This window comes from Coregonus lavaretus (assembly GCF_964263955.1).
Source record: "Coregonus lavaretus genome assembly, chromosome: 24".
NCBI classification, from domain to species: Eukaryota; Metazoa; Chordata; class Actinopteri; order Salmoniformes; family Salmonidae; genus Coregonus; species Coregonus lavaretus.
The window spans coordinates 34,106,307-34,132,308 of record NC_140011.1 but is presented as its reverse complement, the minus strand read 5'-3'; the positions used below and the strand labels follow the sequence as shown (position 1 = coordinate 34,132,308).

At 45.4% G+C, this 26,002-nt stretch overlaps 1 protein-coding gene across 3 annotated transcripts in view; it reads left to right on the top strand.

Moving 5' to 3' along the window:
* The window catches only part of LOC311100175 (kelch-like protein 13), a 67,649-nt gene extending 46,000 nt beyond the window's left edge, over window positions 1-21,649 (top strand). For all 3 annotated transcript variants that reach the window (XM_084140980.1, XM_084140979.1, XM_084140978.1), the window contains 5 exons: window positions 1,428-1,560; window positions 3,807-4,003; window positions 4,293-5,088; window positions 7,530-7,643; window positions 20,584-21,649. In XM_084140980.1, coding sequence (XP_083997106.1) covers window positions 1,428-1,560; window positions 3,807-4,003; window positions 4,293-5,088; window positions 7,530-7,643; window positions 20,584-21,071 — 1,728 coding nt within the window. In that variant the 3' untranslated portion in view covers window positions 21,072-21,649. The remainder of the gene's footprint in view (window positions 1-1,427; window positions 1,561-3,806; window positions 4,004-4,292; window positions 5,089-7,529; window positions 7,644-20,583) is intronic.
* Window positions 21,650-26,002: the final 4,353 nt, after the last annotated feature.

The following is a 26,002-nucleotide window of genomic DNA, read 5'->3' as shown; positions in this document are numbered from 1 at the left end:
TAGACAGAGTGCTTCATAGGTTTCCCTTCGACAGTGTAATAGCCTTTTAGCTGTTGAAGAGTGTATTATCGTGTTGAAAAGGTGTCAGGAACACAGCACAGGGTGGGTGTGTACGTGTGATTCAGCACAATGCTTATATGGGATGCCACTTAATCATATTAACACTGTCTCTGTCATTGCTGCAAGTAGGGTTGTGATGGTCATGGACTTTTGGATGATGGTAATAGCAAATGTTCTCCTATCCTCCGCTCCTGAACGCATGTGCTGCCATAGAAATAGAATGAATAGAACGAGCGTCCCCATTCGTCAATGATAGCATAATGGGTGGACTGGCGGCCATTGCAAGTGTACCCATAGCAGCATCACATTAGTGAAAACCAAGACTGTTCTCAGGGCAGGCCTGGTTGTAGCTAGATATGTTTGAGTCACGTCGGGGACAATTTTAGCTAACCTTAACCTTATTCTTCTAACCTGCCACGTAAGTTTTCCTAACCTGCTACGAAAAGTCACTTCTGCTAGTCAAAACCGACAGACTTGCCCTTAGAACAGTCTTGGTTTCCACTAATGCGATACAGCGTTCCCATAGGCGCAAAGCAGGAAGTAAAAGCAGGAGGTGTACCCATCAATATGTGCTGTGATTTGTTGATTCAACTCAACTGACATTACAAAAATGTGTGCACGAACAGCCTAAAAAACCCTTGCCGAAGACCAAAATGAACAAAAACGTCACAAAATGTCGTCATAATATATACACAAACTGTTCCGAACTGTTTCGGATGGGAAGCATGTGGCCGCGTTTAGACTCCACTGTGTTCTTTATAGGGACCTCAGTCTGTGACTGAGCACTGGGCTTGATAACACCATAATTGTCCTATTTAGCTAACATCGACATCAGTTTTTCCTGAACATAAAAAGGTTAAAAAGAATGTTGTTGGAGTAATGACTTTGTATTCGGAATGTCAAGGGAGCCGTCTAGAAACAATCAATTTGACCAGTAGAAAATAATATCATTGCTACATATTGCTATTAAGCCAGGTGAGCAGTATAGTTCTGTGGCATATTCATTTAAGATGTATTTGGCTGGTTTTACCCCCAAAAAATATTTTCCTTGAAGGAATTTACATTAAATCAGAATATGAAATAAAAAACTTACTGTAACATTTTCTGTGTGAAGGTAGACAAATAATTACTTTAGGGATATACATTGTTTATTTGCAGGAAGGTTGTCAAGAACCGGTAGTGCTGTTATGTAGTGATTGAGTTAGGATAATCCAGTCTCGGTGTCCAGGTCTGGGCAGGGCTATAGAGAGCAGGTTGAGCCCCTCTGGAATGAGGCCATGGTTCAGGACAGACAGGGTCTCTCCACAGTACACAGAGCAGCTCTCTAACAGGCTGGTCTCTCCTGTCTCTCCCTCCCTCCATCCCAGGGATTTGACCAGCTGAGGATAGAGGGATTACTGTGTGATGTCACACTGGTGGCGGGGGACGGAGACGAAGCCTTTCCAGTGCACCGCGCAATGATGGCCTCCTCCAGCGACTACTTCAAAGCCATGTTCACAGGTAAGACATTATGTCTCTCTCTCTCTCTCGCAGCAGCAGCAAGCACAGGATGGGACGACTGCATATTGTGTTTAATGTTGATTAACAGACTGAGTGATCAGAGGATTAGCCTGTTTGTCACGCGTCCATCATTCAATCTGTACTCTGGGGCTGTTAGCATTGTGTTGTCTGGTTGTTGCGTAAATCGCCTTCTGATGGAAGCAGTGTGTGTGTGTGTGTTTGAGCCAGCCATGGCTAATCAGAAGGGCGTTGTTGGTCTCTGTCTTGGTTCTCCTGCCTGGTAGATGGAAATTATTGTGTCAATCTCCCTGAAAGAGGCTTCTCCCAAAGTGCTCTTTTCCTTTAAGCACAGCGTGAATCCTCCAGGGTTTGAGATGCTGCTTTTTACTTCCCCTGTCATCTCTACAATCTGACAAGCTACACTACATGACCAAAAGTATCTGGACACCAGCTCGAACATCTCATTCCAAAACCATGGGCATTAATATGAGTTGGTCCCCCCTTTGCTGCTATAACAGCCTACACTCTTCTGGGAAGGCTTTCCACTAGATGTTGGAACATTGCTGCGGGGACTTGCTTCGATTCAGCCACAACAGCATTAGTGAGGTCGGGCACTTATGTTGGGCAATTAGGCCTGGCTTGCAGTCGGCGTTCCAATTCAGCCCAAAGGTGTTCAATGGGGTTGAGGTCAGGGCTCTGTGCAGGCCAGTCAAGTTCTTCCACATCGATCTCAACAAACCATTTCTGTATGGACCTCGCTTTGTGCACGGGGGCATTGTCATGCTGAAACAGGAGAGGGCCTTCCCCAAACTTTTGCCACAAAGTTGGAGCACAGAATCATCTAGAATGTAATTGTATGTTGTAGTGTTACGATTTCCCTTCACTGGAACAAAGGGGCCTAGCCCGAACCATGAAAAACAGCCCCAGACCATTATTCCTCCTCCACCAAACTTTACAGTTGGCACTATGCATTCGGCAGGTAGCGTTCTTCTGGCATCCGCCAAACCCAGATTCGTCCGTCGGACTGCCAGATGGTGATGCGTGATTCATCACTCCAGAGAACACGTTTCCACTGCTCCAGAGTCCAATGGCGGCAAGCTTTACACCACTCCAGCCGACGCTTGGCATTGCACATGGTGATCTTAGGCATGTGTGAGGCTGCTCGGCCAAGGAAACCCATTTCATTAAGTTCCCGACGAACAGTTCTTGTGCTGACGTTGCTTCCAGAGGCAGTTTGGAACTCGGTAGTGAGTGTTGCAACCGAGGACAAAAACAATTTAATCCATTTTTGAATAAGGCTGTAACGTAACAAAATGTGGAAAAAGTCAAGGGGTCTGAGTACTTTCCGAATGCAATGTATATAGTGTACCTTACCTTGAATTAGATGTGGGACCTTTTCCCCAGGGGTTAAAGTTTCGATTTGCCTTGTGCTTTTAGAAAAATAATAAGCCTTTTCACAAGACAATGCAAAAATTGCATTCAACACTGAGGTTGTTTAGAAATGTTATTTATGTTATTGTACAATGCCTGGGAAATCATTTCTGTGATCAGCAACAATATTCAGCATGTGTATTTTTCTTTCCGTAATGTATTTCTGTTTTTCTTTCTTTCTTCTTGTTGTAGCTTAGTAAGTTCCTCACTGATGACGCAAATAGAAATGACTGAGATAGATGCAGTTATTCCTCAAGAGTTAGGCAATGTCGAATGTCCTCTTCTTAACAGCCAAAAGAGGACAGCCTCAATACCTGTAAGTGGTTCAGCAGATATTTGACAAGTATGCAGCCTATCTGAGAGGTTCAGAAGTGTTGTTGAGCTGAAATAGATGTGCTAAGAGGGAAGTGAGTCACTGTTTAAGCCCGTAATAAGGAGGGGAGTATGCTGCTGCGATGCTGAGCAAAGGCTTTTCACTGCGACCCACAGCCCTCTCTGGGTGAATTATACAACGGTCTCCAGGCTTTGGTGAATACATTTCATTTACATGCAGCCATAATGGTAGATGTATGAAAGCTCGGTGGAATGGCGTCTGTTCCTTCGGTTAGCCTTGACTGTCAAAGGCAGAGCTCATAGGTGATGCTATTCTGTTTTTCTCTGACTGGTGCCTTGTATAATATGCTCCTTGTGTTTTTCTCCTGTCTCTCTGTTTCTCTCTCTGTCTGTCTCTGTCTGTGTGTCTCTCTCTCTCTGTCTCTCTCTCTATCTCTCTCTGTCTCTCTCTCTCTCGCTCTCTCTCTCTCCTCATCACGCAGGTGGAATGAAGGAACAGGATTTGATGTGCATCAAGCTTCATGGTGTCAACCGAATAGGCCTGAAGAAGATCATAGACTTCATCTACACGGCCAAGCTGTCTCTCAACATGGAGAACCTGCAGGACACACTGGAGGCAGCCAGCTTCCTCCAAATCCTCCCTGTGCTCGACTTCTGCAAGGTCTTTCTCATATCTGGGGTAAGGAGCCTAACACTGCCTGCTCATCCTACCTGATCTTATAGCCTGCTCGTATAGCCTGCTCGTATAGCCTGCTCGTATAGCCTGCTCGTATAGCCTGCTCAGCCCTCCAGAACCAGCCAGGGGGATTATACTCAGCAGCTTAAGATATCTGACTACTGTACTCTACTGCCTACTTTAATATCTAGATTTGGCCTGCGGTAAAAGCACTGTGTAAAATGTGTTGTTTGTGTGTGGTGTGACTGAGAGTGGTTGCTTCTCACTGCTTCCCCTCTCTCCTTGGCTGCAGGTGTCCCTGGATAACTGTGTGGAGGTGGGGCGCATCGCTAACACATACAACCTCACGGAGGTGGACAAATACGTCAACAACTTCATCCTCAAGAACTTTCCCTCGCTGCTGGGCACGGGGGACTTTGTCAAGCTGCCCTTTGAGCGGCTGGCCTTTGTTCTGTCCAGTAACAGTCTGAAGCACTGCAGCGAGCTGGACCTGTTCAAGGCCGCGTGCCGCTGGCTCCGCTATGAGGACGGACGCATGGACCACGCCCCCAAGCTCATGAAGAACATCCGCTTCCCCCTCATGAACCCCCAGGAGCTCATCAACCACGTGCAGACTGTAGACTTTATGCGCACAGACAACACCTGCGTCAACCTTCTCCTGGAGGCCAGCAACTACCAGATGATGCCCTATATGCAGCCGGTCATGCAGTCAGAGAGGACGGCCATCCGCTCAGACAGCGGTCACCTGGTCACCCTGGGCGGCGTCCTGCGCCAGCAGCTGGTGGTCAGTAAGGAGCTGCGTCTGTTTGACGAGAAGGCCCACGAGTGGAAGGCGCTGGCGCCCATGGACGCCCCACGCTACCAGCATGGCATCGCCGTCATCGGCAACTTCCTCTACGTGGTGGGAGGCCAGAGCAACTATGACACCAAAGGCAAGACGGCGGTGGACACGGTGTTCCGTTACGACCCGCGCTACAACAAGTGGATGCAGGTGGCGTGCCTTAACGAGAAACGCACCTTCTTCCACCTCAGCGCTCTCAAGGGACACCTCTACGCCGTGGGTGGACGCAATGCCGCTGGAGAGCTGGGTGAGTTTAATTCACCAAGGTTGGTTAATTACACTGCTTGTAGTCCTGCTCTAATGCTTAACATATCTGGGTATATTTGGAAAGGACATCTCATGGGAAATAGTGAAAGGCAAGCACAAGGCACACCAATTGTCAGTTGTCACAACATGATGGTGTAGCACAGGTGCACATGTGGCGTGGCTGTGTGATTCTGACATAGCCCTGGACCAGGCAGAGTATAGGATGAGATGAGGGAGGGCTAGCTGCAGCCAGACCCTGTGAACGACAGCAGCAGAAACAACAAGGTGAAGGAGGAGGAGGTCAGGGAGAGGTAGCGGCCGGTGGAATGTTTGTAAGTAGCATCCCAGGACACTGTGATCTGATGTCAGTGCCCACCCAGCTCAGCAGCTAGACTCTCATTGCAGAGTGCAGACGACAGAGTGGTGCCACCCTACTACCTCAATGCAGCCCTGTAATTGTAGGGGACAGGCTGGCCAGGTCATGCTATCCACTCTGCTCCTCTGGGTTCTGGGCTGTAATTGTAGGGGACAGGCTGGCCAGGTCATGCTATCCACTCTGCTCCTCTGGGTTGTGGGCTGTAATTGCCACAGTAGGCATGGGTCCTCGTAGGGCACTAGTTCACTCTGAATGGGTAGAACGGACAGTCTCCTGTGCTGGTTACTGCCTGTTATCCTTGGGAAGCCAGTCTGGGACTCAGATATTCTGTCACTTGTTTCGAACGCAGCACGGAGTTCAGCCTTTTGAACATAAATCGTTTTTGATGTAACCACGCGGAGGAGGGAGGGTTTTGAAACTTTGATTTGCTACTGAGGTTCTGTCAGCTTATTTTAAAAGATTTAAAGAACATAAAAGGCTCCCCTCAGTCAGGGCGGTTTGAGAGTAGAGGATGGTGATGTGTGTGTGTGTGTGTGTGTGTACAGTCAGTGACACACGCTGACACATACACACACACACACACACACACACACACATTTGTTAACATATGATGGATGATGTGGTTATATTTACAGGTTTAAAGGCCATCCATCCTGTTTATACCTCTATGGCCACTCTCCATAACTGTCCATGTGAAAGCCTTTCATATTAATCCACTCTACTAGGACAGCCAGAGCACAAACATGTGAGGAACAATGACAGCACGGATATCTCTGATGTTTGAATAATTGATTTGTAGGACGCTCTTGTAAATATAGCAGCATGTAACCAAAGCTCTTGAGCACTCATTTGCATGTATACCTTAAAGCACCAAGCACTCTGGGGACAAGTGAAAATGTACTTGGTAACTGGGGCTATTACTTCATTTATTAGCTTTGGATATTTTTCAGAATGCATTCTTGCAAATCATCAGTTATTGTTTAGGAACCGTGTGGGAAGAAGTAGATAGAGAATAGATATAGAACACATTACTAATTAGTAGGGTTCTAATAAATCACTAATGCCTGCTGCTGCCGTTTTATTCTCCCAGTAAAGTTCGTTAAAGATATTTATTCTTCTTCGAATGATTTGGACTGTTAATGTTTAATTAGGCCTAGGCTGCTTCCCCTTTTGACAAGTTCTCACAGGAAATATCGGTGAAGTGAATACTGGCTTACTTAGTGAGATAATGATGAAAACGTGATGTAGTGATGCTCTGAATTGGAGACCATCCATTTGGTCCACTGGGACTTCTGTATCAAAACTGTAGCCAGAGCTCTTTGTATCTGGGCCTGGGTTAAACCCTATAGGTAGGTCCCAGGGATTAGCCCAGCGTTTCCCAAACTCAGTCTTGGGGACCCAAGGGGTGCAAGTTTTGCTTGACCAATAACCGTCATCCAAAATTCCATGACTGTCACAGCCCTAGCCAGGGCAAAGACAAAGGAGGATTGAGTGTTTGACCTGATCACCTGGACAGTCAGGTGGTGTCTAAGACCTCGTCACCCACCAACCCAGCTACGCCTATAGGCTGCATGATAATATCCTTTCTGCTTCAACTGCCATATGGAGACTCCTCTGCCTGGGTGCCAGCCAGCTTGAGAAATCAGCTTTGCCCTCTGTCTGGAAACTTGATTGGACAAATCATTTTCTAACCTGACAAATCACTGCCTAATTGAGAGGCTCCAGACAGAGTGGCGTGAAGAGAACATCCCAGGCTAGCCTATACGCTACTGAATTATGATAAGAGCCTTCAAGTGGAGTGGTACAGAGTAGGCCCTAATTATGTAATGGGGAGTGGATACACCCTCCCTAGTCTCTCTGTGTAGACTAGAGTCACTGCAATGAAGGGGCTGGGGAGTGGAGTGGTGGTTGGTGGGGGGATCTCTGCTTTGTATTTAGGTCCCTGGTTCAGCAGCTCCCACACTGACCCTCCAAGGCCGCATTTGCAGCTATGTTTGTTCTCCTTAGTTTTCTCTTGAACTACTTTCCCCTCTAATACTCTGTTGTTGTTTTTCTTCCCCATGCAGCCACGGTGGAGTGCTACAACCCCAGGACAAACGAGTGGACGTACGTCGCTAAAATGAACGAGCCACACTACGGCCATGCAGGGACGGTGTACGGTGGTTACATGTATATTTCAGGTACGTACTTGGCTCCAAATCAAGTTGCTGATGCAGTTTAGTCCTATTAGCTCCAGGGTTTGGTGGAGGGGAGGCTCTTTTCGTATTTGACTGTACTTGTGTTTTAGAGCCACTGACTGTATCAGATGGCAGTGCTCTGTTTGAGAGAGTGACTGGCATGCTACAAGATAGATGTGTGGGTTTTCTGTGGGTGACTAAAGCCTCACAAGTTTGACAGTCACACGTCCTAATCGTTTCAGTCACACGTTAGCCATAAGATGGAGCAGCATGTGATATAGGACTGGGCGATATGGCCTAAAAAGCATATCTCTATTTAATTTTTTTATTATTTATGGCCGATTTCACAATATATATCTAGATTTTAATGTTTTCTCTAAATAAGCTTTGTTGTACAATTAAAGGTCAAATTCACAGACAGTCAGCAATAATCTAATGAATTCAGGGCTTGGGAAATTATACCTAGGCTAAATATAAGCCTTCCACAACCATAAGACCCACTAATAATTTTATAATTTTATCAAAATAGTTTAATGTGCTTTTTTGCAATAATCACTGATCTGGCTTTCAAGTCTGTCTATGAAAATTCCCTTTTTGTTACAATTTTTACCAGAACCATGCATAATGCACATTCACTTATAATGACTAACTTCTTGTAGCAGGCATTAGGCTATAGAAAATTAACACAGGTCTCATAAACAATCTCTCAAGCACAAGCCCATGTGCTAGTGAGTTGCCAGCTAATCTTTATATTTCAAGTTTAGCCAACTTGGATGTATTTGCTTGCTAACAAGGTAGAACAGTTGAATTGTTATGAACACACCCTTCTGTCTCCAACTGTTTCATCAGCATGCTAGCCTGTCCACTTTGTTCAGATGTTGAAATCAAGTGGCCTACCTTGTTTCTCAGAATGAGAACAAGTTGCCAATTCCTTATATAATTGTTTTATACTTATTGCACATTTATAAAACACAGACTAGACAGTATTTGGCTAAAATGCTGCTAGCGGTACGTGGTACTAGGGTTGTTATGGTGACCGTATTATCGCCACACCGGCGGTCACGTGACTGTTTAGTCACGGTAACTAGGCTTCTCCAAAACTGCTCTCTGATGCTGCTAATGGTTATTAGTAGCCTACCAAACTTGCTAACTGCCTGGTACTCAGCACTCTATTGTCCCTCTAATCACTCTGGCATCAATGCAAATGTAATGGAACATTTAAATCAAACACTTCATGAGAGCCCATGAGTTCATGTTGCGCAACATTTATATAGACTATGCAATTGCGTGAAAAAACAACATAGTTTTGATGGCCTCTATTAAAAAAGAGGAGGATTCCATCAGCTTTCTATAGGCTTACTATATTTATTTCTCAACTTTCTTAATATTAAGCACATTGCTTCGCTTTACAACAGGAGTATAGCCTACCTGGCTGGCATGAAAATGAACCACGGGAAAAGCATTCTCCATTCGCTATTTAAGTGCATAGATGACATGTATTTTTTCCCCCTCCCCCTGTTCCAAGACAGGTGCATGATAATGATCCATTCTAAATCAAAACTATTTTCACACATACAGTGGGGGAAAAAAAGTATTTAGTCAGCCACCAATTGTGCAAGTTCTCCCACTTAAAAAGATGAGAGAGGCCTGTAATTTTCATCATAGGTACACGTCAACTATGACAGACAAAATGAGGAAAAAAAATCCAGAAAATCACATTGTAGGATTTTTAATGAATTTATTTGCAAATTATGGTGGAAAATAAGTATTTGGTCAATAACAAAAGTTTCTCAATACTTTGTTATATACCCTTTGTTGGCAATGACACAGGTCAAACGTTTTCTGTAAGTCTTCACAAGGTTTTCACACACTGTTGCTGGTATTTTGGCCCATTCCTCCATGCAGATCTCCTCTAGAGCAATTATGTTTTGGGGCTGTCGCTGGGCAACACAGACTTTCAACTCCCTCCAAAGATTTTCTATGGGGTTGAGATCTGGAGATTGGCTAGGCCACTCCAGGACCTTGAAATGCTTCTTACGAAGCCACTCCTTCGTTGCCCGGGCGGTGTGTTTGGGATCATTGTCATGCTGAAAGACCCAGCCACGTTTCATCTTCAATGCCCTTGCTGATGGAAGGAGGTTTTCACTCAAAATCTCACGATACATGGCCCCATTCATTCTTTCCTTTACACGGATCAGTCGTCCTGGTCCCTTTGCAGAAAAACAGCCCCAAAGCATGATGTTTCCACCCCCATGCTTCACAGTAGGTATGGTGTTCTTTGGATGCAACTCAGCATTCTTTGTCCTCCAAACACGACGAGTTGAGTTTTTACCAAAAAGTTCTATTTTGGTTTCATCTGACCATATGACATTCTCCCAATCCTCTTCTGGATCATCCAAATGCACTCTAGCAAACTTCAGACGGGCCTGGACATTTACTGGCTTAAGCAGGGGGACACGTCTGCCACTGCAGGATTTGAGTCCCTGGCGGCGTAGTGTGTTACTGATGGTAGGCTTTGTTACTTTGGTCCCAGCTCTCTGCAGGTCATTCACTAGGTCCCCCCGTGTGGTTCTGGGATTTTTGCTCACCGTTCTTGTGATCATTTTGACCCCACGGGGTGAGATCTTGCGTGGAGCCCCAGATCGAGGGAGATTATCAGTGGTCTTGTATGTCTTCCATTTCCTAATAATTGCTCCCACAGTTGATTTCTTCAAACCAAGCTGCTTACCTATTGCAGATTCAGTCTTCCCAGCCTGGTGCAGGTCTACAATTTTGTTTCTGGTGTCCTTTGACAGCTCTTTGGTCTTGGCCATAGTGGAGTTTGGAGTGTGACTGTTTGAGGTTGTGGACTGGTGTCTTTTATACTGATAACAAGTTCAAACAGGTGCCATTAATACAGGTAACGAGTGGAGGACAGAGGAGCCTCTTAAAGAAGAAGTTACAGGTCTGTGAGAGCCAGAAATCTTGCTTGTTTGTAGGTGACCAAATACTTATTTTCCACCATAATTTGCAAATAAATTCATAAGAAATCCTACAATGTGATTTTTAGGAATTTTTTTTCTCAATTTGTCTGTCATAGTTGACGTGTACCTATGATGAAAATTACAGGCCTCTCTCATCTTTTTAAGTGGGAGAACTTGCACAATTGGTGGCTGACTAAATACTTTTTTCCCCCACTGTATATTATTTAGTATATGTAAAGACAAGATTAAATTAAGAATAGTGTTGTGGGTGACAATATTATTACTTGTGAATGATGTAATATCACTTGTGAATGATGCCCAGTGTGTGCATTAAGGCCAGAAACAGCACATGCCTTTTTTGTGTGCAACTTTTTCAAATCATAGTCGCACACCTCATGTAGCCTAGCCCTATATGTTTTGATAAGGTTTGTATCCAGTGGCCAAATAACTTCTTAAAATTATGCAGATTAATCTGCTTTACAACCAGTGTAGAGCCTAACTGGCATACATAGACAGCCATAATTTTCACTATAAAAATGCACCTTTATAATAAAGCATTACATGCATAATAGCATTTGCGGTCACTTTTGAAAATGGTGTTTTCCCGCTAATTGATTGCATTTAGGAACATTCACGCTTATAGCCTACTGCATTTTAAGCTAAACGTTCTGATCTGTTGCATCAACCTCATTGCTTTAAAAAAAATGTTTGATGCAAGTGTTTGTATTAATTTGGGATCTATCACATCCCACAACTGTCCCAGAGTATGTTTGGAATATTTATTTATCGCACAGAAGGACAAGTTGATCAATAGAATAGGTTCACTTTTGTACTATGTGGGATAGCAGATTGACAGAGGCTAGTGCTTTTGCTGTTCGTTAGGCCTACTCATCTTGTTGGCTGACGAAAAGTAAATGTGGACAGTTCTTCTAACATCTTCAATATACGCCTCGGAATTCGATAAGAACGATGCGCGTCCCCGATGAGCTGTCTTCACTTGTAGCCTACTTCGGAGCTGAGAGAAGGACCTGATCAAGTGAGGGCATTGGCTAATAATAATTGAGATCTCTGACAGCCATGTGAGTGAGAGGTGCTTCAATGCACGGCGATTGGCAGCCGGGAGAAGGGAATTATAATTATTATATTCAGGCCAAAGGCACAACGGCCACTTTGGTCAAAGCATGTCTTTTTTTTAGGGGTTATCACGGCCACACAAGTGGGGTGCCGCTGGGAAATTCGAGGCCTGGTGAGAATATTATCAAGTGCTTGTCAAATTGTGAATGAGAGACTGATGAAGTGTGGGCAGCCTGCACAAGAAACAAAGCAGAGCTCATGCCTTTCATGCTACTTTTTTCAAATCATCATTAGAGTTGCATCATGCAGCCTTAGAATGTATTAAAAATCAAAACATATAGCCCAACATTTTATCACAACTAAAGTTGCATAAATAACTCTAAAGTAAGCATATAGGAGGACCTGTTTCTTTGTTAACCACTCAACACAGAATATCTGCATGTGCGCACTCCCACGGAAATCGTTTGGAGAAAATACCCTTTCTATTTTATTCAGCTATGTTCAATTGTGTTCTTCATACTATAAAATAATGCCACAGAATTCTAAGCAAATCTTGTCTGCTAAATGAACTAGTATAGCCCACAGCCATATGGCATAGCCAGATCAGGACCTAACATAAGGACAACTCAGAGTATGCTATTCTGTTCTTCTGAAATAGACTACATTTTCTTCATCTCATGTTTCTTTAGACTTTTTAGAATGTAGATGTTTCAAAGGTCTGCATCAGTGGCTTGTAGGCTGTGTGTGGAAGCCAGGAGATGGTAAACATGTTAATGTTAATTAACGGTCAATTACCATGAGACCAGCAGTTATTTGCTGGTCAATCACCGGCTGACAAAATGTCATGACCGCCACAGCCCTACTGTGACGTTTTCGGGGGGATAATGATTGTGTGGTTGTCATAGACTTTGGTGCTACTAATCCCCTGTCTCTCTGTAGGAGTCAGCCCTGTGCTTGTTTACTTCATAGGATTGAAAATCCTGCCTTAAGGAGAGATGAGCCACAGTTTCACAATGTGTGACTAACGCAAAGTGATGCTGTACAGAGCGAAAGAGAGGGAAGGATAGATGAGTGAGAGAAATGGGAGGGACAGGTTGATGACTGTGTAGGAGGTGCAGAACCATAGAGCTCCAACACACAGGCAAGGCTATGTTGATCTCCCCCGGCCTCTGGGCACAAGTGTTCATATAAGTGTAACCCAGCCACCTACCACTAACACCATAACCCTCCCTCACCCAGTGGCACCTCACCTGCTCTGCTCCAGCCTGAGCCTCCAGCATCCAGTAGAGTAACAACATGGGCCTGGTGGCTCTAAATTTGGAATTTTTGCTTCCCAGCTGATGGGGCTTACTGTCAGGGGTGCACGTTTTGGTTTTTGCCCTAGCAAACCGAGTTTGGGACACTCTGCTCTATGTGTTTCTGTCTCTGGTTGGCTTATGGTCCGACTGGCACCTCTGGGTTCCTCTACTGAGAGGAAACGGAAGGGGTAACGGTCATGGTGTTTGAACTATTAATACACCAGAAAGTCAACTTCCCTCCCCGTGAATGAGCATATCTTAGTGTCATCCTGATCTCACTGCAGATATACCGCTAACATCAAAGCGGTGACCCGATCCTGCAGGTTCATGCTCTACAACATTCGCAGAGTACGACCCTACCTTACACAGAAAGCGGCACAGGTCCTAATCCAGGCACTTGTCATCTCCCATCTGGATTACTGCAACTCGCTGTTGGCTGGGCTCCCTGCCTGTGCCATTAAACCCCTACAATTTATCCAGAACGCTGCAGCCCGTCTGGTGTTCAACCTTCCCAAGTTCTCTCATGTCACCCCGCTCCTCCGCACACTCCACTGGCTTCCAGTTGAGGCTCGCATCTACTACAAGACCATGGTGCTTGCCTACGGAGCTGTGAGGGGAACGGCACCTCCTTACCTTCAGGCTCTGATCAGACCCTACACCCAAACGAGGGCACTACGTTCATCCACCTCTGGCCTGCTAGCCCCCCTACCTCTACGGAAGCACAGTTCCCGCACAGCCCAGTCAAAGCTATTCGCTGCACTGGCACCCCAATGGTGGAACAAGCTCCCCCACGACGCCAGGACAGCGGAGTCACTGACCACCTTCCGGAGACACTTGAAACCCTACCTCTTTAAGGAATACCTGGAATAGTATAAAAGTAATCCTTCTACCCACCCCCCCCAACCCCCTCATTAAAAAAAATAGTGTTTGTCCCACTGGCTATCATAAGTTGAATGCACCAATTTGTAAGTCGCTCTGGATAAGAGCATCTGCTAAATGACGTAAATGTAAATGTACCTCACTACAGTTACAGTAGACTGCCTGGAGGAACTGAGCAATGGTTAGGCCTAAATATCTCCACCTTACCAGATAGATGTCTGTACTGTAGAGCATAATAATTAAACAAGCTCCCATCAAGCACTAAGGCAAGCTTCATTCCTCCAAGGTCACTGGCAGCATGCAGAGCTGAGATTTTATGACAGCCTGCATTTCATAACCTCTCACTAGTGATGGTAGTCAGGTGTTGTTGAGTCATTTTTTGCCAGTGTCTCTGTCCGGGAGCGCACCCCGTATCTCAGGGGTCACGACCTCACTGTGCAAGGTGACCCACGTGGGGGTGCAGGGCGGTGGCTGTGCTGTCTAAAGGCATCCTGTCAGGTGAATGGAGCTGACACGCTGAGTCAAGCCATAGGTCATCACAGCTCTGCTCTCACTCCCAGGGTGGGGCTTAGACCCCTAGCCAGCACGGCTTTACACTACCACTACAGTCACACAACAAAACTCCTACTGTAAAGCACTGGGGAGGAGGCACCTTTACTTCAACCTGGAGTGCAGTGACCGCTGATTCGCATATTTAAAAAAAAAAGTTTTAAAAATCATGATTATGATCTCAAGAAATGCATTTTATTTTCCTCTTGGTCTGTGTGTTGATCTGTAAAGAGGGGTTTATTTTAATAGGATTTTATTCTATTGAAATTTGAGCTGCTCTACAGTATATCTCTCTGGTTTAAACCAACTGCCTCCTTAAGCTGCCGGTCGGTCGGCATGTTTATAAACCAGGGCTAGCTCTTCCGTGGGTAACAATGGAGCTCACATCCGCCCATCCTCTCTATCTATTTTTTGAACTTGTTGACCCTATGGTTTTGTGTCTCTCCTCTGTGTTCCCCGCCTCTGTTCTTTGGGTCTCATTTGTGCAAGCACTGTGCTTCCTCCAAGCAGGTCATACATTTTTACGACGGGTTAAAGCACTGGCACAATTTTATCTCCACAAATAATTAGATAAATGTGCCAGGAAACAGCAATCATGGTGAGATATTATCTAGAGGCCACTTCAACCAATGAGCTAAGGTGCCTATAAGTGTCTCTGAAAGGTAGAGATGGCGCCTGAGAAGATGGCTGCCGTTTTACAGCCGTTTTACAGCCCTCTAACCAATTGTACTATTATGTGTGTTTTTTCGCGTTATTTGTCATTTATTCTGTACATAATGTTTCTGCCATCGTCTCTTATAACCAAAAAGAGCTTCTGGATATCAGGACAGCAATTAATCACCTCGTATTGGACAAAGATTTTTTCTTCAACGAGTCGGACGCGAAGGATATCCTACAGACACCCGACAAGGCCCAAATCCCCGTCATTCGCAGGAGAAAGAGACTGAGATATCGTGGACGTAGGTGGGGTGCCTCGTAAGGATCCGACGGCAAGCGAGTAAACTGCCTCTTCCATCAATCCTATTAGCCAATCTTCAATCATTGGAAAATAAATTAGATGACCTAAGATTACGGTTATCCTACCCACGGGACATAAAAAACTGTAATATCTTATGTTTCACCGAGTCGTGGCTGAACGACGACATGGACAACATACAGCTAGCGGGCTATACGCTACATCGGCAGGATAGAACGGCTGACTCCGGTAAGACAAGGGGTGGCGGTCTGTGTATATTTGTACAACAGCTGGTGCACAAAATCTAATACTAAGGAAGTCTTGAGGTTTTGCTCGCCTGAGGTAGAGTATCTTATGATAAGCTGTAGACCACACTATTTACCAAAAGTTTATTTTTCATAGCTGTCTATTTACCACCACAAACCAATGCTGGCATTAAGATTGCACTCAATGAGCTGTATAAGGCCATAACTAAACAGGAAAACGCTCATCCAGAGGCAGCGCTCATCCAGAGGCACACAGAGACGTATACAAAGCTCTCCCTCGCCCTCCATTTGGCAAATCTGACCATAACTCTATCCTCCTGATTCCTGCTTATAAGCAAAAACTAAAGCAGGAAGCACCAGTGACTCGGTTAATAAAAAATTGGTCAGATGATGCAGATGCTAAGCTACAAGACTGTTTTGCTAGCACAGACTGGAACATGTTCCGGGATTCTTCGGAGAGTATTGAGGAGTACACCACATCAGTCACTGGCTTCATCAATAAGTGCATTGATGACGTCCCCCCCCCCCCCCCGTATGTACATACCCCAACCAGAAGCCATGGATTACAGGCAACATCCGCACAGGACTAAGATTGAATCGTACTACACCGGCTCTGACGCTCGTCGGATGTGGCAGGGCTTGAAAGACGGATTACCAGGACGTGTACACCGAGCATGTGCTGACCAACTGGCAAGTGTCTTCACTGACATTTTCAACATGTCCCTGACTGAGTCTGTAATACCAACATGTTTCAAGCAGACCACCATAGTTCCCGTGCCCAAGGACACTAAGATAACCTGCCTAAATGACTACTGACCCGTAGCACTGACGTCTGTAGCCATGAAGTGCTTTGAAAGGCTGGTCATGGCTCACATCAACACCATTATCCCAGAAACCCTAGACACCTCCCTCTGCAACTGGATCCTGGACTTCCTGACGGGCCGCCCCCAGGTGGTAAGGGTAGGTAACAACACATCTGCCACACTGATCCTCAACACAGGGGCCCCTCAGGGGTGCGTGCTCAGTCCCCTCCTGTACTCCCTGTTCACCCATGACTGCATGGCCAGGCACGACTCCAACACCATCATTAAGTTTGCCGACGACACAACAGTGGTAGGCCTGATCAACGACAACGATGAGACAACCTATTGGGAGGTCAGAGACCTGGCCGTGTGGTGCCAGGATAACAACCTCTCCCTCAACTAGCCACCCTAGTCATAGACTTTTCTCTCTACTACCGCACGGCAAGTGGTACCGGAGCGCCAAGTCTAGGTCCAAAAGGCTTCTCAACAGCTTCTACCCCCAAGCCATAAGACTCCTGAACAGCTAATCATGGCTACCCAGACTATTTGCACTGCCCCCCCACCCTCACCCCATCTTTTTACGCTGCTGCTACTCTGTTAATTATTTATGCATAGTCACTTTAACTCTACCCACGTGTACATATTACCTCAACTAGCCGGTGCCCCTGCACATTGACTCTGCACCGGTACCCCTCTGTATATAGCCTCCCTACTGTTATTTTATTTTACTTCTGCTCTTTTTTTCTCAACACTTTTTTGTTGTTTTATTTTACTTTTTATTAAGAAATAATTGCATTGTTGGTTAAGGGCTGTAAGTAAGCATTTCACGGAAATGTCTACACCTGTTGTATTCGCCGCATGTGGCAAATAAAATTTGATTTGATTTATACTGTCTTCAAGATGGAAAAGATTGTATTTTAAATAATCTAAAAATGCTTGCAATTGTCTTTTATGCCAACACTTTTGCCTTTGTTTTAAATGAAAGCTACTATCGTCTTTAAACTGCGATGATACACATTCCTTAATTAAAGGCTGTAATTAATAGTAATGATAAATGGTAACAAAGAAACTGAACATTGCATCTCTGAGATTCTTTTGTAAAAAATGTTAGAAACAAAATCTATCCTCTCTACATTTGCTGTACAAATGTGTATCTGCAATAGAGCTATCCTTCAGCCATTAGAAGCCCTGAAGGTTGTTGGCCAGTGACATCAGTTACTGGCCGTAGTCCCCTGTAGCTCAGTTGGTAGAGCATGGTTTCCCACGGGGGGCCAGTATGAAAATGTATGCATTCACTAACTGTAAGTCGCTCTGGATAAGAGCGTCTGCTAAATGACTAAAATGTAAATGTAAGATGCTACTTACCTTGGGCAGTGAGCTGCAGCCCAACATACAAAAGAACCACAGCCCATATCAAGCTGCTGTTCTATCAGTGGGTTTGATATGTCTTTCTTGTCTCAAAGAGATTATTTTAATGACGCACGCACGCACGCACGCTCACACACACACACACACACACACACACACACACACACACACACACACACACACACACACACACACACACACACACACACACTTGAGTAAGGAGAATGGATCGAACTCTGGCTATCTAAGTGTTTGCTCTAATGGTCGAGGAGGAGGCTGGTGTTAGACTTCTGATCAGTCAGGGCCACTGATTAAAAATAGGTCTGTATAGATTAATGAGTCTGGGAGGAAGAGAGGGAGAGAAAGAAAGAGGTAAAGAAAGCGAGAGAGATCATTGGGCAGCAGTGGATGGATTGGGGCTCCATTCAGCATGCACTGCAGATCTTCACTTCGCTGAGTATGCTCCCAGCCACTCTTCATAGCACAAGGAGGGAGGGGCTGCCTGCCTGCCTGACTCCCACCCAGATGCATGCTGGGATTGTGTGCCTCTTTATTTTCAGCCTTCCCTATAGACATGTCCTGTTTTTTCCCCCTCCCCACTTTCCCTCAGCTTTGTGTCCCTTCTATTCCTTTGTTTCCACTACTACAGTGCCTATGTGTGTATGTGTACACGCCAACGTTATTATAGTAAACTAAAACTAAAATAAAATAATTAAAATATTTTTACAACTATACTGAAACTATTATCTTTGGCTGCAAAACTAACTAAAATAGAATACAAAAACATTATAAATGATGTTCAGTTGTATTTTTATTTTTAATCAAATGGGGTTTTCAAGCTTTTTTTTTCCAAATGGGGTTTTCCAGCTTCTGATTCTGGCGGGTAAATGCTGCCAGTAAATGGTAATGTTTCAAATAAGTCTAGCTTGTGTATCACTATCACTAGCTATCACCAGAGAGGAAGATGCGACACGAAAGGATTACCTCCACCCAAAATCTGTCCCCACGACATAAACAGACCTTTTTGCATGGAGGTCTATGAGATTGTCAAGTTACGTGAGGCTTATTTGATCAAATAGAGTAATGTTTAGGTTGTTACAAATGTAACGATATAAGTGGATTCATATGGCAATCTGCAACTTCTGTACCTGGTGTTCACACACCGATCTGCCCTCTCATTGGCTAGAATGGTCCCAACTGATCTCGTCTCCGCCCGCCTGCCTTCCATCTTTGAGGACATGTATTTTCATTGTTAGAGCGGTTACTTGAACATCTTTTCAATATAATAGATCATATTTGCTATCACTAGCTAACAACAGGGAAGAATCAGAGGCAAAGACAGTAGAGAAAGCGAGACACCCCCTCATTTCTGATCGGGGCGGGTCCACTCTGGTCTACGTATTGTCCCTGCAGAGGGCGGTGCGATAGTCGGGGCGGGGGCGATAAGCAGACCAGAGTGGCCCTGACCAGAAACATTTTCCAGTGAGATGTTTTGCTCTGGCGCACCCCCTTCCACGGAGCGGGGGCAATGAGCAGACAATGGTTGCGTTCCCCTGCTCAGACATTGCATTCATCAACCAATTGCGTGCCAGGTCATCGACTGTGTCATCGACTGACTGATTGTAAAATACCTATCCAGGTGTTGAAAGATCTGTCAGGCGTCAGCAACATCTATGCTCTGGAACGCGGCCTAAGATTGATTTATAATTTAAACCTAACTAAACCTATGACAATCCTTATTACTGCCCCCCAGTGGCATGAAGTGACATCCCCAAAAAACTAACTGTCACGTTCGTTGAAGGACGGGTCAGACCAAGGCGCAGCGTGATATGCGTACATGTTTATTAACTTATCCACAACGACAAAACAACAAACGAAACGTGAAGTCCAAGGTAGATACAACAAACCTTAACCGGAACAAGATCCCACAACTAGACAGTGCCAATAGGCTGCCTAAGTATGGTCCCCAATCAGAGACAACGAGCGACAGCTGCCTCTGATTGGGAACCACACCGGCCAACATAGATCCACACATGCTAGATCGACAACATAGAAAAAGCACAACAAGGAATATGCACACCCTGACTCAACAAATAAGAGTCCCCTGAGACAGGGCGTGACACAAACACTAGACCTACAACACATAAATGGCTCCTAGCCTCCCACGCATAGACTACTCTCTGTCCCTATCAATACAACTAAAACTAAATAATATGAAAATGTAATATAAATGTTTTTATCAAACAGAAACGAATAGAAAATCACAACTATAACCTTGGTACACATGCACTGTATTAAAGTGTTAGGAATTTCTGATGCTTCTATTTGTGTCAAAATATTTTATTGCAGGTGAGTGTGGCTGAGAAAATGTGTGCCGTGTGTGTTAATGCTGCTAAGCGTGGGGCTAATTGCGTGTGTTGCTGGGGAGAGCAGCCAGATGTTTCTGAGGAGGTCGGGGGTTGGGTGGAGTAAAGTGAACTGGGGGTTCAGGATTACATGCTCTGCAAGGCCAGTCACAGTGCTGTGGTCTGGCCATGTGACTGACAGGACAGGAGCTGTTCAAGGCCAACCCTGCCCACCATGCTACCCAACGTGGCAACCCAACGTGGCAACCCAACGTGGCAGGGCTGAATGTAGGTCTAGGTTGAGGCCAGGATAAAGTTACTATTAGGTACAGTTCAATTGGTTCAGTCCGTTAAATGCTTTTGATTAGACCCCAGGGCTGTTTTCAACCCCAGGAAATCAATGTCATGGGACTTATTTAATATGGTTTTGTTCTGTGTTACAGGGGGAATCACTCACGACACGTTTCAGAAAGAGCTGATGTGCTTTGACCCAGACGCAGACAAATGGACTCAGAAAGCGCCCATGACCACGGTGCGTGGCCTGCACTGTATGTGCACGGTGGGCGACCGCCTCTACGTCATCGGGGGGAATCACTTCCGGGGCACCAGCGACTATGATGACGTGTTAAGCTGTGAGTACTACTCCCCGGCCCTGGACCTGTGGACGCCCATCGCCGCCATGCTGCGGGGCCAGAGCGACGTGGGTGTGGCCGTCTTCGAGAACAAGATTTACGTGGTGGGAGGCTACTCGTGGAACAACCGCTGTATGGTGGAGATAGTGCAGAAGTACGACCCGGAGAAGGACGAGTGGCACAAAGTGTTTGACCTGCCTGAGTCGCTGGGTGGGATCCGAGCCTGCACACTGACCGTGTTTCCTCCAGAGGACTTGATGGGCTCCCCCTCCAGAGAGTCACCCCTCTCAGCACCTTGAAGAACAGGGGGGGGAGCCCACCCCGCTCCTCTCACACCCCCACAACCCACAACCCCCCACACCCTATAGACATTGTTTGCACTTCTTCTTTGGACTACATCTGTACTGCATCCCTAAACCCCCCTGTCCTCCCCCAAAGCTGTGCAGAACCCCCCCCCACCCCACCCCAGTGATGAAATCCGCATACCAATATGGTTTGGCAACCTAATTACATGTTAATGTTACATATTCGGTATATTTTGGCAGGAAATACCTTGACTTGAAGAGTGACTTTGCAATTCAACTTTTCTACCTGATGTCTTTGGAGTTTTATTATGTCCTTTTTCTTTAGACGTTTTACCGGGTAAAAACCATGCTGTTGGTTACCATACTGACTCTCTTAGTCTGTGCCAGGTTAGGGCCGGTTGACCCCCAGAGCAGTTGGATAGGGGCAGCTGAGCTCCACACAGAGATGGTTTTGAACTCAGGGGTCGGCCCACACCCCCTCTCTCTCCCTCTTTCAGTTTCAGTTCTTTCCTGCTGTTGCTATGAAACCGTTAACAAAATGGTGTTTTCTAAATTTAATAAACAAGATTTTGAAAAAAAGAATGGTGTCTCCCCAAAGTATCTTGCCGTTTACTTATTCACATGGTTGAGCTTAACGTCAACTAAATATCTGTTTTAGAACCTCCTGGAAAGTCTTTTCCACATTAAAAACACTGACAGATTCTATTTCTCTATTTACTGGTTGAAAATAATCTCTCATCGTGCATTATGTCCCTTCAGTAGCAGCTACAGCCTCAGACCTCCCTCCTCCTCTCCTCCTCCTCCTCTTCTCTCCCCCCCTCCCCTCCTCTCCTCTCCCCTCCTCCTCCTCTTCTCTCCCCTCCTTCTCTCCCCTATCCTCCTCCCCTCCCCTCCCCTTCTCTGCCCTCCTTCTCTCCTCTCCTCCTCCCCTCCCCTCTTCTCTCCCCTCCTTCTCTTCTCTCCTCTCCTCCTTCTCTCCCCTCCTCCCCTCCTGTCCTCTCCCCTCCTTCTCTCCTCCTCCCCTCCCCTTCTCTCTCCTCCTCCCCTCCTCAGCTAGTGTTGTCCTCCGAATTAACCAGTTGTCATCTGATTTAAATAGAAAAGGCCTTTATTGTTCTCAAGATGCAGGAGGTTTTCAAGACAGTAACTGTAGATGTACACACAAAGTGTAGATGTGGTGTCTGCTGTCTCAATCCTGATCACAACCAGAACCAGTATTCTTCACTGAGCTGATTCCTGTCCACTGTGCCCAGTGCTTCAGGACACAGCCATCCTCCTCCACTGGCTCCTTTCACCTGGCACACAGACAGACGGTAAGGTCACCCACAACCTGGCCACCTGCCTCTTGCACATTAAAATCTCAGTGGCAGCATATGGTGTCCGACACAAACAAATCTGCTACACGCTGGAGCAAGGAAAACAAGGCTGTGATATATGTCAATGGTTGTTTTTGTTTGATGGTGCATGAAATGATACACTATTGGGCACAGAATATTACAAAACCATGTTTCGTATAGAAATGTATGACTGAAAACATGTTATAAGATGATCCAGTGGTGCCTCAGGCGGTGAATCTGGGCAGCAGCCTCCAGTGAATGTGCTCCATCTCCTCTGCCTGCCCTTGTCCTCTTCACTCATGTCTCCTCCAGCTCCAGACCCTCTGGGCCAGTAGTGTGCTGGGCTATTTTAACACAACATCCAGATTCCAGCGCCAGTTCGAGTGCAGGCGTCTGGGAACCCTGGGGGATCAGGGGAAGGTGCTACTGAAGGAAGGAAGGAAGGAAGGAAGGAAGGAAGGAGATGGCGGGGAATGGGACTGGAGGGATTGGCCTTGGCTTTCCTGATGGATGTTGTTCTGCTTAGTTGTGCTTATCGACAGCTGCACTCTGAATACTGCTCATATGGGATTCTTTGAACTCCAGTGCCGGCAGTTGTTTACTGAGAGTCGAGAGAGCCATTGCCTGGTGCTCTTTGCTCAGGAACCATGTGCTCTTTTACACTATGCTTGAATGACTTGCACTTAACTGCAATGTCTTTCCATCAGTTCATCACAGTCACTGATATTTGAAGGGCACAGAGGTCCCTGGGAGAGGAGAATGCGCTCTCACTTGAATGGGAAATTAGTTTAGTCCTGACTTTAATTATATTTGAGATGAGCAATACAAATCCTAACCCATCACATAGTAGCTGTATAGTAAAATGCTCTGGACTTGTTTTACTGTTATACAGTGTGATAAGAGATCAATGAGACCTTCATGTGTGGTAAATTCATTCATAATGCCAACTAAGAGGACAGAGCAAGCCATTTGTTTGGATGTGTTATGGCTGATGATAAAGATAGTTAGTCACCAATTTGTTCTGTTCAGAACTTCAGGGCTGCTCCAGTAGGACTACTTCACATCTACATCAGCAGTGTGCGTCATCAGTCGGTTATGTTGTGTATGTCCTGGACGTTTCTTTGCATCGCCCCCTACGTGGTGTTAAAATGGACCAAGGTGACAGAGAGGAGGCCAGGCAGGCTTGAGCAGAGTACTTGTTATTCTCTGTGGACCAGGATATGGTAATGATTTAATTGATTATAAGTGGAGAGAAGAGAAGATGTGTCATGCATTTTTTGCACTGATTACAATTAAACTGAGATTAATTAAATTGTTTTTTGGGCTATTTATCCTACTCCAAGGTGAATAGGCTATATGAAATACTATACTGAACAAAACTATAAACGCAACAATTTCATTGATTTTACTGAGTTACAGTTCATATGAGGAAATCAGTCAATTTAAAGAAATAAATTAGGCCCTAATCTATGGATTTCACATGACTGGGAATACAGATATGTATCTGTTGGACACAGATACCTTTAAAGAAAATGGGCCTTTCAATGGGCCTCAGGATCTCGTCATGGTATTTTTGTGCATTCAAATTGCCATCAATAAAATGCAATTGTGTTTGTTGTCCGTAGCTTATGCCTGTCCATACCATAACCCCACCGCTACCATGGGGCACTCTGTTCACAACGTTGACATCAGCAAACCGCTCGCCCACACGACACCATACACATGGTCTGCGGTTATGAGACCGGTTGGATGTACTGCCAAATTCTCTAAAATGATGTTGGAGGCGGCTTATGGTAGAGAAATTAACATTAAATTATCTGGCAACAGCTCTGGTGGACATTCCTGCAGTCAGCATGCCAATTGCACACTCCCTCAAAACATCTGTGACATTGGGTTGTGTGACAAAATTGCACATTTTAGAGTGGCCTTTTATTGTCCCCAGCACAAGGTGCGCCTGTGTAATGTTCATGCTGTTTAATCAGCTTCTTGATATGCCACACCTGTCAGGTGAATGGATTGTCTTAGCAAAGCAGAAATGCTCACTAACAGGGATGTAAACAAATTAGTGCACAACATTTGAGAGAAATAAGCTTTTTGTGCATAAGGAACATTTCTGGGATCTTTTATTTCAGCTCATGAAACATGGGGCCAACACTTTACATGTTGCGTTGATATTTTTGTTCAGTATATGTTAATTATATGCTAATGTAAACATATCTTTTCCATAAATTAAAAAACTATTAAATGACTGGGTGCTTCAGTGAAAGTCTTCCAGTCTGTGTCGGTAGCTCCCTGTCTGTCTGTCTGTCCATACAGCCCAGTGAAAATTCCCCTCCTGTATGCCAGGGTCTCTACTGTGATCCATTACAGCTATCATTGCTCTCACTTCATTATCCCTGTATGCTCAGTGTTCACACACAACTGATTGGACTCCCGAGTGACGCAGCGGTCTAAGGCACTGCATCTCAGTGCTTGAGGCGTCACTACAGACCCCCTGGTTCCATTCCAAGCTGTATCACAACCGGCCGTGGTTGGGAGTCCCATAGGGTGGCGCACAAATGGCCCAGCGTCGTCCGGGTTTGGCCGGTGTAGGCCGTCATTGTAAATAATAATTTGTTCTTAACTGACTTGCCTAGTTAAAAAAAGGTAAAATAAAATAAATAAAAAAGTTTGACCAGGATGTGTTGTTGCCACAGTCTCATGTAGAAGGGGGAGCAGGGAGGGGCTGTTGGAAGATGTGTGTTCCCAAACCCTGGCTGCTGCCTTTGTGTCTGCAGATAGAATAGACAGGATCAGATAGGCTGCAATATACTTCTATATAACACATAGACCGGAAAAGGGGGTGTATGTGATTTCATCATCATCATATCAATAATGTGCGATATTAGATCTAGTCACCACAGTCTAATTAGAGTCCCATTATTATCTTGTGTTTCCTATCTAGAATTCAGTCTGTAGCTTTGGTTTGTTTAATGAGTGCTGCTGTGCTCCAAATGCTAATCCGACGTTAAGGGAACAACAGAATGCAATGAGAAGTGGAGCGCTCTTACTCTCTACTGTTTTACTCACCTCTCTCCCAGGTGTTCAGCACCACTGTCAGCATGTTCACTTCCTTTGAGAGGAGATGGAGGGAAATGTGGATTTCAGTGTGAGTTTTTACACATGCATGGTTTTATGTCTCCAGGGGGCCTGTGGTCCCAAGCAGCAAATGACCCAGATTCTCCAGGATGTAGGTTGTGTGCACAACACATTGTCAGTCAAAATATTGCTTGTGTTGGATTAAGTAAAGGAGAGGGGGGGGGGGGGGTCTGGCTTGGTCTAAAGCTGAAAGGGAAGCGCATCACATGGCTAGCAGCAGCATTGCCTCAGACAGCTGACTGTGATGTGTGAGGGATATTGGTATGAAACATTAATCTGGGGGGTCTGTGTTGATAGCTGAGGTACTGTAATGGTGAACAGGGCCCGCGACTCTGCTGTCTCACTAATACTCCTAACACATCAATACAGTCCGGATGGTGATTGACTCCAAGGCCATTTCAGTGTTGAGCTGAAGGATTTTTTTCTGGCAATAAATGAAAGGTCATAGTC